The sequence below is a fragment of the Peromyscus maniculatus genome, chromosome 20, assembly GCF_049852395.1.
Source record: "Peromyscus maniculatus bairdii isolate BWxNUB_F1_BW_parent chromosome 20, HU_Pman_BW_mat_3.1, whole genome shotgun sequence".
In the NCBI taxonomy this organism is placed as follows: domain Eukaryota; kingdom Metazoa; phylum Chordata; class Mammalia; order Rodentia; family Cricetidae; genus Peromyscus; species Peromyscus maniculatus.
This window is the reverse complement of record NC_134871.1, coordinates 21925529-21940298: the sequence shown is the minus strand read 5'-3', so window position 1 is coordinate 21940298 and position 14770 is coordinate 21925529. Positions and strand designations below refer to the sequence as shown.

The following is a 14770-nucleotide window of genomic DNA, read 5'->3' as shown; positions in this document are numbered from 1 at the left end:
TATCACTGGAGCCAATTTTCTATTCTGTGTTTTAATTATTTAGTAACATTATCTTTAATAAAAGATCTGGCAAAATTTCTATCACATCTGTTTCAATTTTAAAAAGGAAAGTATATAATGTTAATTTTATTTTTATAATATGCATGCATGTTCTCTAGGTATGAAGGATTTTATGCTTTCCATATTTTATACATGAACTTTTCAATATTTGTTATATTATTGGAAGTTATTTCTGTAAGTAAAATTCAGAGTGTATATTTTCAAAGAAAAATATGGCCCCCAAAGGAATATATAATGTCATTTCTGTTGTAACTGATATTAAATCAGTTACTTTACAAATTGATCCAGTATGGATTATATAAAAAATGAAGATGAGCAGTCAGATGTTTTATTTTTGGTGTCCACAAAAGATCTCTTGAAGTTTTTGGAAGGGGGATCACATACTTTGGTTGACTTGTAGCAGTCGGAAGAGCGAGACCCCTGGTTATACAGCTAACTTATTAAACACCGATGGAAAAGACTGGTGACTGTGGCCTAACCACTTCCTAACACCTTCATGTTACGAGTTTCTTGTATTTTAGAGTTTTGTTTCTGAAAGAAAATGTTTATAACTACCGTACACTGGTTCGCATGGAAATGCACGGTGTTAAAGAGAAGGCGTTCAAAATGCCACGCTTTGCCAATGAACAACTTCACTTAGTGGTCTGTGACATTGCTCTGTTAGCCGAGTGGCTTTCCTGACTATAAACCCGGAAGGACTCTGGCTGCACAGCAGACCATGTAAGAAAGCACTCTGCAACTGCTACATCAAACACAAAGGAGACCTTTTTAACGTATTTCCTTTTTACCAAACCTTACATTAAATACTTTAGGAAAATAAAAGTAAGGAAATGTCATTCACTAGCGTCTTCACTAGCTAAGTCATTAGGAAATGTACTAATAAACATAACAAACCCATCTGAGGGGAGGGGTATCTTGCTAGTATTTTATATGTGGCCTGCAGGTCTTGTTATTTGACATAACTGTTTAAAATTATAAATGTTAGACTTGAAATTGTCAATAACAGATTAAATCTGAGATCTATGAATTTATTTAGTTTCGACTCTTCAATTTTAAGAGCGACAATTACCAGGATATTAAAAATAAACACTTCTTGTTGAGTTATATAAGGGAAAAATTTTGCAGAGGACAAACAATCCCTAAAGGAAAAGTGTTGCTTGGGTGTGCCTTCATTTAAATGCATTAATTCTGTCCATGCAAATGTATTTTGTCAATTCAGTCCTGAGGAAACTCACTTGGGTGACAGTCCTGCACAGACCACTGGATGTAGGCATGTTGGCCTACACAGATATAAAAACAATAGTATTGAAACATTTAAAATGATGAGATTTCTCTTTGACCCTAAATTTAATTTTTCTGCTACATTTGGAGAGGGGGGGGGGGAGAGAGAGAGAGAGAGAGAGAGAGAGAGAGAGAGAGAGAGAGAGAGAGAGAGAGAGGCGAAAACTTAATTCTGCAAGTATTTATCCTGTCAAGACCAGTGGCAGAGTGACAATTAGTACAGATTACCGTAATTGTGCTCTGTGGATGAAAATGCCGTATTACTTCTTTTGGAGTAAATGCAGGCTTCTACTTAGTAAAGCGAGTCGGAAGCGTTATTTCTTTAACAGCATGGTGTTCCCATGTCATCCACTTCAGAGCCTCTGCAGGACCGCAGCCCGCCCTTCTCTTTCAGTAAAATAGGTCCATTAATGTAGTGCACCTCACTCCCATTCTTTCCAAGGGAGTTGCATTTTTATTACTGAAAAAGTATCACATAAATACAAATTACATTTTTTCATTAGGAAACTACTTTTCATTTCAGAAAAAAATTCAATTAATTGTGAATAGGGTTATGCTTTCACCAGGGAGAGAAATATGTAATTTTTCTTTAAGCCTCAAACACATGTAATGAAATCTTTTCTTGGAATCCTCTCTTAAGATGGATTTTTAAAAGTACAGACATTATTAAAATCTCAGTTCAATTAAAATGCATTCAGTTACTGTAAATCTTTATTAAAATCGCAGGTAAAATTGTCCAAATGTGTAAGGGAGAGCCGTGCTTCTTTACCATGCAGTGAATTCTAACAAATGAACAGACCGTGCACAGGTTTGCGCTTCAAGACAGAATATCCTGAAGGCTTGGTACAGGGGTTGGGGAGGGGGCTGGAGACAGTAGTGACCTCCTGTCATCACAGGCACCAGCTTTCTGAACGAAGGCAGTGTTTCTTCTTCCTTTTTTTTTATCCTACCTTTACAATTTTATTTATTTTGTAAGTTTCCATACATGTACGTATTGTATATTGAACATATTCACTTCCCATAACCCCCTACCTACCGTTTCTTAGATGGCATTAGTGTGTGGCATTAGCGGGATGGTATGCTGTAATTCTCTTCCCTCACCTCTGTAATCAAAATCACCCCACGTAAAAGGTTTTGATTTCGCTCCCTTCCTTGGATGTTTTTGGTACAGTGTCCCTGATTCTTTTTCAAGGGCCGCTGGAAGATGCCATTGAGGATGACGACGAAGAGTATCCATCAGAGGAGGCGGAAGGCATCGCCAAAGGGGACTTTCCACTGGAGGAAAGTTTCCCGCCAGACTTTGGGCCCGAAAATCTGAGCTGTGAAGAAGTGGAATTCTTTTGTAACAAAGGTAATCCTCGATGGCTGGATGTAGGATGGGAGTTCGCGTAGGTGGTTTTGACAAGGGTTTTTTGTTGTTGTTGTTATTTAAACGAACTTTAGGATGGAGTAAAAGTACTGATATAAGCAATGATCTGTAATATGGGAAGATTAGGATACAAAAAGCTCTTTTGTCGTTCAAACAAATTATTTCATTTTGATAATCATCTATTTTTATATTCAAATATTCTATTACTGATTGGCAAATTCCCTGAGTTCATGCTGTTGTTGTTTACCCGACTAGCTATAACATATTTGATGCTTACCAAATTTCTTCTTCTTTCTTTCAACAAGTAGTTACTGAACTACAATAGTTTGCATGGCACTAATACTGAATATAAGCACTGAGTGGTACAGATAACACCCCAGCTTAAGGTTTGGCTCAGTCTCTCTGAAAAGTGAGTATTGTGGGTGTTAGCTTTCAACACTGCGACTCCCTGTTAGGTTATTGCTCAGTAAAGAAGTGCATGATCTTTTCCTCTGTGGATCCTCTTTGGACACACACACACACACACACACACACACACACACACTATAATCTGAAAGGTACCTGAGACAAATCTCTTTTATTTCCTCTTTTTTCTAAAAGTAATTTTATGGTTTCAAATGATGTTTTTTATTATTTATTTTTTGTTTAGTCTCTCCTGAAGTAGGACTTCTTTTCCTCTTCTATCAGCACACAATGTCATAAGTGTTGGGATCACTTCCTAGGTTTATAACAGCTGCTTCTGCTAATTTATCATGAACATATCCCAGATGGCAAACTGGCTGACATGCTTTGAGTCTGTGAGTCTGTCTCCACCTGTCGGTATTTGTGTGTGATGTGGTGTTTGTGCAAGTACGCCATTATCTTAAAGACCTGTATATTGTTTTAGACAGCTGAAAGAGGGGAAGTGGGCTTCTAAGTATGTGTTGACTGTCTCAACGGTCTATAATCAAGTGTGCTGATACAATACCTTAAAAATGGCCTTGTACCTGTCTTGACGGTCACATGTGTTTGTAGATATTACTAAAAGTTCCAATATCGCATTCCCCTACTGCTTACAAACTAAGGTGTCTTACAAACTGAGGAAGCTAACTCATTCTGGTCCTCCGTTCAGCAGAGCTACAACCTCACTAGAGAGCCAACAGTGACCTTGTGACATGGTGCTTGTCTCCAGGACAAATGAAATCGACTGTTTTATACTTTATAAGAATATAAATTCTTATATATAAAAGAATAAAGTATATACTTTATATTCTTATAAAGTATAAAACAGTCTTATCCATAGGCTCAGGTTTCAGGACAATTTAATGTTTCCTTTAGATGTTCTGTATTCTGAGCCTGTCCTTTGAGGATCTGTAGTCTAGGCAATGCATGTAAGCACCTCCTGAGGTGTTGAGCTGTATTAGTTTTTAAATTATATATGCCACCACCTTATTTTCCATTGTTTCTAAAAAACGTATATTTCTATGCTTATTATAAAGTATCTATTTTATGTATAGTATCATTTAAAAGAGACAGAGAGAGAGAGAGAAAAGCTAAGGGATGGAAGGCATTGGCCCCTTCCCCTCTTTGGGCTCTTATGGATAAAAAGTTAAGACACAAATTTAGATATTTAGTAATGTAACCAATGTAATTAAAATAAATAAAATTAATAATTGCATTAGTTAAGCGATGGTAAATATTATTATATACCATTTAAATTTGGGTATGATCATTACTAAAGGTTTATGTTTAGTAAAAGACCTTGGTAAAGGTAAAGCTTTAGCTAATTTCTTGGAGGTAGATAGACTTAAAGCAAATAGTTTTTTGAAGATAGTCTTGAGACAATAATATTCATCTACACTAACAAGAATCTGGACTCAGTGTAATAACAGGCATTTGGGAAATGAGAAGAACATTGAATTACAATTATTATGAATGTTATTTAATAGATATGACTATTTGATAAACACTTGGAAATTCCTAAGATATTTTAAATGTATAACAAACACTTAATAGCACAGACATTGTATTAAATTGTATATAATATATGTAGTATAAAACAATTTTTTCGTTTGAAACAAAAAAGTCATCCATGGAAATGAGAATGGTTATTTTCATGTACTACCTTCACTATAAATGCTAATGCTACTATTTCATTTTACTGTGGCCCTATGAAATAGGAGAGGATCAAATTATTTTACTCTCACAGACTATGAATCCTGGGAATTGCCCTTGAAGTTAAACTGGTATGAAAGGAAGACAACGCTGACAGAGAGTGTGTCCTGTTGTGGTACAAGGACCGTAGTGTCTCTCTCTCTCTCTCTCTCTCTCTCTCTCTCTCTCTCTCTCTCTCTCTCTCTCTCTCTCTCTCTCTCTCTCTAACTTGTGTTGTTTAAATACAATTGGAGGAGAAAATATTCTCACCTGAAAAGGGGAATGCATTCTCTGTGTAGATAATCACGTCTGTCTCAGTGACACACGCTTTCACTTCCTTTCTAGTAGAAGAGGGAAGACAGGTTGGCCATTAAAACAGGAGAATAATTTAAAGGCTTAAGGAAACGAGTATTGTGACTGAAGAAGTGGGTATGAAATGTTCTTCCTAAAAAGAATATTTTTACTGAAAACCTGGATTCTCTACTCACTCTTGACCATCTATGACAACTCTAAAACTGTCATTCTATAACAGAAAGTGAGTTAGACTGTTTAGAGTTTCTTCTTCTAAAGATATTTCTATGATCAAAATCTAGCAATGATCTGGTTATTTTAATGACTTCCATAGATAAAAATTTTAGACCTTGGGTGTATGTTCTTAGTAAGCAATTGTTAGCTTAAGATCTCATAGCACAATCCATAAGTAGAGTATCTTAATTCTTCAAGCAAGAAATATTGACACAAGTTCAGGGAGAATAAGAGGCATCCTTACAAAGTGACTGTATCTTCATTGATATTTTTAGTATTGGATTTTGTATAAGTCATGATATGCTATAGCATTTTTTTAAGAATAAGAGACAAAAAACTTTATTCTTTAAATATCTGTGAAAACACTGCTTATTATAGGTCAAGGTTTCTACTTTGTAGTAGTCCGTATCATGTAGGATATTTTCAATTGTTAGAATAATAATTCTACTTTCTGTATTGTATTTTTCTTGACTTCCCTAATGTCATCTATTCTCTAGCTAAAGGGCAAGAGTTTGTGCACATCTGGATGAAGTCATTAATATTAAAGCTGTGGGTCCCTCTAAACCATGTGATCAAATATTGTATAGCTCAATCTAGTAAAGTTAAAATCACAAAAAGTGTAATTTGTATTTTAGGTTTCTTTAATACGTTAAGTTCTCCGTTACATGGTTATATCTCAGATATATCCTTGTTCGAGTTGCAGGCCTAAGATTTACAAGTTCCATGGAAGATCACCAAGCCAGCTCCTGGTTTAAATTACCTGTGTGCTTCTCACTTTCACACACACAAAAAAGAGACTTGTTTACAATAAGAGGCTTCTTCAGACTGGTTTGGGCCTTGGATATTTTAAACTGTGGGCCAAAGTGTAAAGTGATGGCTCAAGTCCTAACATTTTCTCCATTCTAGACTGCTTGGCTTCTTGCCTTCACAGCATCTGTGACAGGAAGGGAACAAGCAAGAATGATTTCCTTGAATTTGCAGATGACGGAGACATCTACACTGGTCCCATAAGTGCTACATATTTCCTGTGATTGAGTTATTTGCTTCAGTTACTCCATCTTCCTTTCTCTGTTTAATGTAGAAAACAGGAACATATATTCATGCGTGTGTAAACTAAGCCTAGTGTTAATAATTAGTCCAAGTGGGATTCCAAACTCAAATATTTAAGTTTGTTAAAGAATGAAGTCAAGTAAATATTTTTGGGATACATTTCAGGAGAATTTCACAGGATGTGTGAACAGGAAGGAAAGGGTCAGATGGGTGTCTCTGTAATGTAGTAAGCTGCTGAACTATGGAAAAAAATCTCCAAAAACTATATGTCAACAGTAACCTGAGTTGTTAATAACAATGATCTCGGGAAGTTACTATGGTCTTTAGAAATTATTCTGTGATATTATGGTCGCTAAAGAAGATAAGAGGGAATATAATACCATCAACCTTGGCATTAGAAGACAGAAAACCAAAATTCTTTTCCTAGCATCTAGATATAAAGAATGGTCAGAGAGATTATTGGATAGTATGCACACCTGAGAGACATTTGGGACAATCACAGTTGACAAAAGGCTGCGAAATTGAAATCCATGGAATAAGGAAGCATATTGTGTAATGATGGATATTCTTGTGTGTTCAAAGAATTTATGTAAGTAATACTTAGAAAGGGAACAGATATTTTAAGTACTCTTTTAAATTGAGCATTGTAAGGTACATTAAGAAAGTAGAATAGAACCCAGGTTCCTCAATGTTGGAGTTAATGCTAGGTAGCCCTAGCAGTAGTTATTATGAAATTAAACACAAAAACAAAGCGATACTGAATTAGGTTACCAGAAGTTTCCAGTCCTGTTCCATAGATTCAGGGGAGCTCAACCCACACAGTAATATGCATCTCTAATAACAAATGGCAGTCTCTATCTCAAGAAAAAAGCAAGGGTTAATGAAAGAATCAAACTCATCCTGGGTGTGGTGGCCAATGTTGAGCACACGAGGAAAACGAGGACGGTTTAGAGTGGCGGAGTAACATTATATCTATGTGTGGAGGCACGCTTTGGATTTTCTAAAGAGCGATGAGGAAGGCAGACTTTGAGTAGAGTGCAGAAGAAAAGCTGTGGGCTTCTAGAACTTCCTCTCGTGTGTGTACCTGAGTGGCTAGTGTTGGGCAAAGCCAACAGAGGATAGCAGAGAGGTGGAGGAGGGGGGACCGGTACAGTCATACTTACAGGATTTGCTGCTCCAGGAGTCTGTGTTGGATCCCACCACTGTGGAAGTTGTAAGGAAGGGGATTGTGAAAGGGAGATGTGGCTAGAGAAGATGCACAGTCTGGAGGCAGCTTGCATTTGCCTAGTGAAGACCGTCGGCAGAAAATAAAGCTGGAGGCAGGAACTGAGGCAAGTAAATTGGGGAAGCTGTCAGGAAATACAAATAACCCGATCAGAACCATCCCTTTAGCCAAGTGCTTGATGAGACTCCATCTGTAGCTCACTAATGCAAATTCCACTGTAGCATTTTGTGGGTGTTTGGGGACAATCTGTGTCACCTTGGTCCTTTCCACCTTAGCAGAGTTGGGTCAGTGTTTCCTACAGATTCCCACATCCTTGAATAAGAAAAGCGAAGAGTAGGAAGCCAGCAAATTGGAACAAATTGGAAGAGGTTTTATTATTGTGCCGAGGGAGATTGGCTGCCTGACCCACTGAGCTCTCCCTCCTCCCCTGGCCCTCTCCTCTATCAGTTTTTGTAGATTTGTTTAGAAATTAGTAGCAATGGGAAAGCTGTATCGTTCCTTGGACTTTATGGAATGACCTAAGCCTAGATTGTTAGCATTGCTCTTTTTCTGCTTGCCCTCAAACATGGGGCTTCTGCTTGCTTTGCCTGCTTCTCATCTCAGACATCCCTGTTACTTGGTCTTTTAGTTTCTTCTTTTCTTCTGGTTATTTTCTCAGTAAGGAAGTCTGTTTCTGTCCCCTCTTCAGCTAGGTTCGTTCCCTGCTCGGCTTTCCCGAAGCGTTGCCTCCTCCCCAGATGCCGGGTGACAGAACCCGAATCTCCGGACGGCAGGTATACTGCCATCACTTTGAACTCAATAAGGGAGGGAAGAGCTACAAAGTTCTCCCTTTTTTTTCTTAACGGGATTAAGAGGCTCAGCTCCTTAAATTCTTGCATATAACATTGACATTTCCAGGGTGTGCTTGGACCAGGGAGTTCAAAGAGAAGGAGTGAACGAGAAAAGCCAATATGACTTTGTTTTTTACCTTGCTGGAGGAGCTGTTTGTACAAATCGCCTATAAGCTTATTGACCTGAATCTTTGACTCCTTGTTTTTCCTGGATTTGGCTGGAGTGGAGACACTGATGGAGGGCTGATAGGGCTGATTGAACAGCCCCCAGCTTTGCTTGGCATGGACTTGGCCCCGCTTCTCCACCACCTCCCTCCCTCCGCATGACATTATTGTTCCTTGGCAAACCTTAGGTTGTCCTGGTCCCAGTTCTCCTTCAAACTGTGCTGTGATGCACTTTAAAATCACTGTGTTTTTCTTGCATGGGCTGTCCCACCATAAGAACTGAAAAGTGGTGGGGTTTTGTTTGTTTGTTTGTTTGTTTGCTTTTTGTTTTGTTTTGTTTTTAGGAACTAGAAATAGAAATGAGAGTTGTGTCCTGTTTGTGTTTTTAATCTCATGATAAACAGTACAGCTGTGACACTGTGTTGTCACTCTCCTAGCTGTTTAAAAAGTCTCCACATTATGGTGATTCCTCAGAATCTGGGAGAATTTTTAAAATGACCATCAGTGGGAAGACGAGAGGGCACCTGAACAAGCACCATAGTAACGCGGGAGAAGACAGGCATGTTTGTGTTGGAAATGTTTGTTTAGGGAAGCCAGATGACTTACTAGTTTTTTCTGTGACCTGATGTTCCATATATAAGGGCCAGGCAAAGCTTTGTCCACCTACCTCACCTCGGACCCTCGATCAAGACAAAAATATCAATAAGGTGAAAACAATTGATTTTGCCCATTATTTGAAACAGCTCGTACTGGGGTATTTATGAGTAATGTATGATACCATATCCTACTTTTCTTTTTTCGTATGACAAGTCCAGTGCATTTTTCTTACTTGAAATGGCCATCAGCATTTCACAAATGCAATCTGCTAAAGTTCTTTTACAAAATGAATTTGAACTTGGTAAGGCATGTGATTGATATTCATTCTGTTAGAATTTCTGATGTAATCTCATGTCATAATAAAGTATATTTCTTTTTGTCTAGCTAAATGCATAAGGCTTTTGGAGGTATTTCCTCCTTTTCAATGATATCCTTATTTTAAATAAGCGATATGTTTATAATAGCAAGAATGAAATTACTAAAAAGGTAATTTTCTTATAATTTAAAAAATGTGTTTGTTGGTTTAAAATACAAGGTTTTTGCAAGAGCGAGAACATTTTTTGACTTGTAAGTTTTATTTAGGTTTGTTGTTTGTTCAGAATGTTAAAAGTCATAAGAAGAAGAATGTATTTAATCTCCTGGTACTGTATTTATATAAAATTAGTTATTAGTATACACATGCATTATTGATTGGCTCTTTCAGTTATAATCTAGATATTGAATAAATTAATCATTAAATTTAGCTGAATAATATGTAAGAAAACCACCTATTTGTAAGACCATTTTAATTTCTCCATTTTCTTGGTGATGTTTTGGACTGAATACGGATTCTGTGTTTCTTAAGAAAGCATTTTTAATTGAATTTCGGTTATATTTAAAGTCTGTCTAAAGTCATCTGTATTTGAGCATCGTTCTTCTGTTTGCCAAGCATTCCTATCGCCTAGCACTGTTTATTTTTCTATTTCAAAGAAAACTATAAGTATAAATAGCTTTGGTAATGCCTGGGTAGCCAATTTATTTTAACGGTATGAATTAGGTGGGTTCACAAGCCTGACTGTTAACTGGCGATCGAATTAGGATTTAAGAGAAAATGGTCACTCTGTAGGAAACGGTTCATGGAAATAGCAGTGTCTCCTCTACTTTATATCCTTAAACATCGCAAATGATTTCCAGTTGCATGGTCCTGCACTACCATTTAGTAAGTTTAAATCCAATAGGTTTTTCAAAGCTCTTAATCTTCTCACATAAAATTTGCATTTTCTTGTTAGTATGTAAAATTCTCCCAGTGCTTTTGTTATCATTGGAGAAGCAACAGGCAGTCTTAGGCATTTGCCCATCCTTTACCTGGTGGGATAATCTTTATCTCTGGTAGCCCTAAATGTAGAAAGTGTAGAGGGAAATGTAGAAAGCTGTGATATGATGAATTTAATTATAGTAATAAAGTTAGTCACTTTTTGTTGTTCTTAAAGGGTCAAATAAAAATAGCTAGATGTGTTGTACCAATAAACGCTGATAATGAATGCGGACTGTCTCTCATTGCTTTCCTTGTGTCTTTGAGATTAGACAGATCAGCTTTGAGGCTGTGTACCAATTACAGTAATTGTAATAATGGTAATAACAACTTCCATTTTCTGTTTGTCCCTGGAAGTCAGGAATCTGTTGTATGCGCGCCGTTTCAGATATCATTTTCACTTCTTCTTTTAGGTTTGGTATCTTGATCAAAGTCACAAAACTACTAAAGGTTAATACAAAACTGCTAAAGGTTAAACCCCCAGTAAATTGAGGAGGGCTGGGAAGGTGGCTCACTGGAGAGGGCATCTGTAGGACAAGTGTGGGGACCTGAGTTCAGATCCCTGCAGCTCACCAGCATTCTATCAGGAATGGAGGTGGCCACTAATATAATTTGGGAAGCAAAGACAGGAAGGTGGTCCCTTGGCACAGGCTGGTTAACATCCCACAGCTGGCAAGCTCAGGGTTAAGCGAGAGACCTTGCCTCAATAAATAAAGTGGGGAGCAACTGAGAAAGACACCCAATGTCAACTCCTGGCCTCTTCATGTATGAGCATACATGTGCACGTACATCCAGATACATGTTCATGGACACACATATGGACACACATGAATACACATTCCACACACATAAAAAAAAATTAAAGTCAGGTGTTGGTGGCTAATGCATGTAATCCTAACATCCAGGAGGCTGAGGCAAGAGGATTGACTGCTTCTAGTGGAGGCTAACTTGGACTACAGTTACTCAGTCTCCAAAACACTACAAAAAAAATAATAATAATACAAATAAAAATAAGGCAGTGAGCACTGGCATTTAATAAAATTAGGGAAATATTTTCTGATACCCATTATGAAATAATTCTTTTAGAAGGAGATGGAAACCTCTGAAGAAGACTAAACCTCACTTTCACAAGATAGTTTTTACATGGACTGTCTCAAAAACAACACAAAATAAACAAACAAGACAACAAAAAACCCTTACACGACACAACAGTCAAAAAATATGAAATTTTATCAAAACCAAAAAACCCCAAGTGTTTAGTAAGTAAATGAGATATGTGCTTAAAATATCCCTGTCATTTAGTGCCTCTTTGAAGGCTTGGTGGAGGAAAAGCAGTTTGTAGTCTAGAGAGAGGGTGTATCAATGATGCAAGGGCTATATTGAGTCTTTTTGACCAATTAGTCTTAATGAGCAGTTATGTCACCCTGGACGGTAGCATGAAAGAAGCCACAATTCCTCCCTGCTGCTCCCTGGGTTCTTGTCTCCAGGCGATTCAAAGGAACAGAGACACACCAGAGTGTGTGGATTTGGGCTGAAGCCAGTAATAAATGACTGGGGTGTTTACAGTTCCATCGCAGCTATTTGGATAGGAATTTCAGCCTTATGGAAATGTTTGCAAATTGAACCCTTTAAAACAGTTTGACCTTAACACAGACTCAACCTAAGTAGAAAGCACAGAAAGGAAGGAAGGAAGAGAGGAAGAGGGCATTGTTTGCAGGCAGAGCTCCGGGCACTGTGCAAACTTTTCACTCTTCTGAAGGAAATGCAGTAGAGCAGATGGTAAGAGTGGAAGGGAGATAAACACAGGAACTGGAAAAGCAAGCAGCACATTCTAACAGGTTCTCTATCGGAGATCTGGAGGGGCAGGGAGATTAGACAAGGAACTCTTCGGAAACCTGACAGTGGCTGTATCTCCCCAAGCCTTGTGCGTGTAGCAGAGATGGAAAGGAGGCCTGCGCAGACAGTAGCCTGTGATTATATTTTTCTGACAGTGAGAAGGGAAGATCTTTTTAAGGATTAAAGGCATCCATTTATCAAGGGAGAAATCAACAGCTGAGACACACAAGACCATCCTCCATCCCTCCAACTGTGTGACAGTGAGATTTGATGATATTTCTATTGTTGTACTGGAATTAGCATATGTCTCTCTACTTGGGGGTCTTGGACAAACTTGAAATTTTTTTTTTGGCTATGCAAATTATACTCCAAGCTAGATGACCAACACTGAGAACCCATGTTACCTGGTATGTGAGCATGGGTGTGTATAAATGGTCTTACTGCATATTTTAGAGGCAGAAGGAGGGCTATATAAAGAATATTTCATCTCTTACAATGATAGAGTAAAGAAAGGAAGACTGTGGCCTAGGTAAGACTAAGGAATGCACATAACATGTGGACATTATGTTAAGACTGGGTTAATGTTCGTATGTCCCTCAGCCTTAATCTGCCTACTTTAGTCTTTGTTGGGCATTCCTATGTTCTGTCTTGGAAGCTGGTGACTGTATAATACCAACATATAGTCATTCTTTTTATTTATTCTTTTCTCATACAATGAATCCTGACCCATATTCTCCCCTCCCTCTACCCCTCCCAGTACTCTCCACCTTCCCTTTCTACCAGATCCACTGTTCCTCCATTTCCCTTCAAGAAAGAGCAGGCCTACCAGGGATATCAACCAGACATGACATGACAAGATACAATAAGACTAGGCACAAACCCTCATATCAAGGTTGGATGAGGCAACCCAGTCGGAGGAAAAGGGTCTCAAGAGCTGGCAAAACAGTCAGAGACACCCCTGACCCACACTGTTAGGTGTCTCACAAGAACACCATACTGTACAACCACAACATATATACAGAGGATCTAGTGTAGACCCATGTGTCTTTCAGTCTCTGTGAGCCCTGATGAGCCCTGCTTGGCTGATTCTGTGAGTCATGTTCTACTGCTGTGCTCAACCTCTCTAGTTCCTGCCATCTTTCCTCCCCCTCTTCCTCAGGGCTTCCTGAGCTCTGACTAATGTTTGGGAGCATTTGCTCTCATCAGCTGCCAGAGGAAGCCTCTCTGGTGGCCATTGAGCTAGGCTCGGATCCATGAGTATGGCAGAATATCATTAAGAATAATTTCATTGACTTTTTTTTTTGCTAGTTGTATTTCGTTCTATCCTAGGTCTGTGAGCTTTCTATCCAGTGTCCTGTTCCTGGCCATCCAGGGTGGTGTTGAGTATAGGCTACTCTCACTTCCTGGTGTGGGCCTCAAGTTAAACCAGACATTAGTTGGCCACTACCAGAAGCTCTGAGCCACCATCGTTCCAGTCCATCTTGCAGGCACAGTGGGCTGTAGGTTGAAGGTTTTGTGGCTGGATTTGTGTCCCAGTTCCACCACTGGAAGCCTTCCCTGGTTACAGAAGATGACCAGTTCAGGCTCTGTGTACTCCATCACGAGGAGTCCTCGCTAGGGTCACCTTCACAGGTCTCAAGAAGATTCCACTGCGCTAGGTTTCCACATCACCCCCCAAACCTCCCCACCCCAATTCTAGTTGTATTACCCTGTATACTCATTGTTAATAAGAAACAATTCTATGGCAGTGTATGTGATAACACAAAAAATAGTTTACATTCTAAGCAAAAAATCCATTTTAGAAAAAATAGTGCATTTTCTCTACAGAGAAAATGGTTGTGTTGAGACATTTAAGGTGACCCCCCCCAATATCAGATCATTAATGAAAATACATTTTGAAAATTATGTATTATGCATATGTTATATTCATATTTCACATGGCCAAACAGATAATACATGTACTCATTCTCCTTTGTAGCTAATTTTACAATTGTTTAATTAGTTTCATATCAAATAATAGACCAAGAACAGTCCAAAATAGTGTTAAACAACTCTGAAATTTGAATAATTTAAATAAATGTTGGCTGTTGCTTCAGAATTCTGGGGCTGGTTTGACAGTAGTGCCTGAATTCCCGAGCACTCTAGGCAGAAATACGAGTCTGATCAGAAAGGGGGTTCTGGCCTTCCCTTGGTACTCAAAGGCCTGTGTCCTCTCAGTAATGCAGCTATAGCTTCAGAGGTGGTCGCTTGTCCCAGGACTCTACCTCTCTCTAATTACCACTTCATGTTCTTCTTAGCAAGCACCTCCTACATTGTCAGGCCCCACCAGCCCCAAATCAACCATTCACAAACACAGAAAAATGGAGGTAAATTCACAGTAGTCAACAGTGATCAATAATGTTAAGTTT

General features: G+C 38.5%; 1 protein-coding gene across 2 annotated transcripts in view; it reads left to right on the top strand.

The window, feature by feature from the left end:
- The window catches only part of Zfpm2 (zinc finger protein, FOG family member 2), a 440358-nt gene that overhangs the window by 88643 nt on the left and 336945 nt on the right, over positions 1-14770 (top strand). The window contains exon 2 of one of the 2 annotated variants that reach the window (XM_006978719.3): positions 2534-2692. The exons of the other annotated variant lie outside the window; for it this stretch is intronic. Coding sequence (XP_006978781.3) covers positions 2534-2692 — 159 coding nt within the window. The remainder of the gene's footprint in view (positions 1-2533; positions 2693-14770) is intronic. 2 annotated transcript variants of the gene reach the window in all.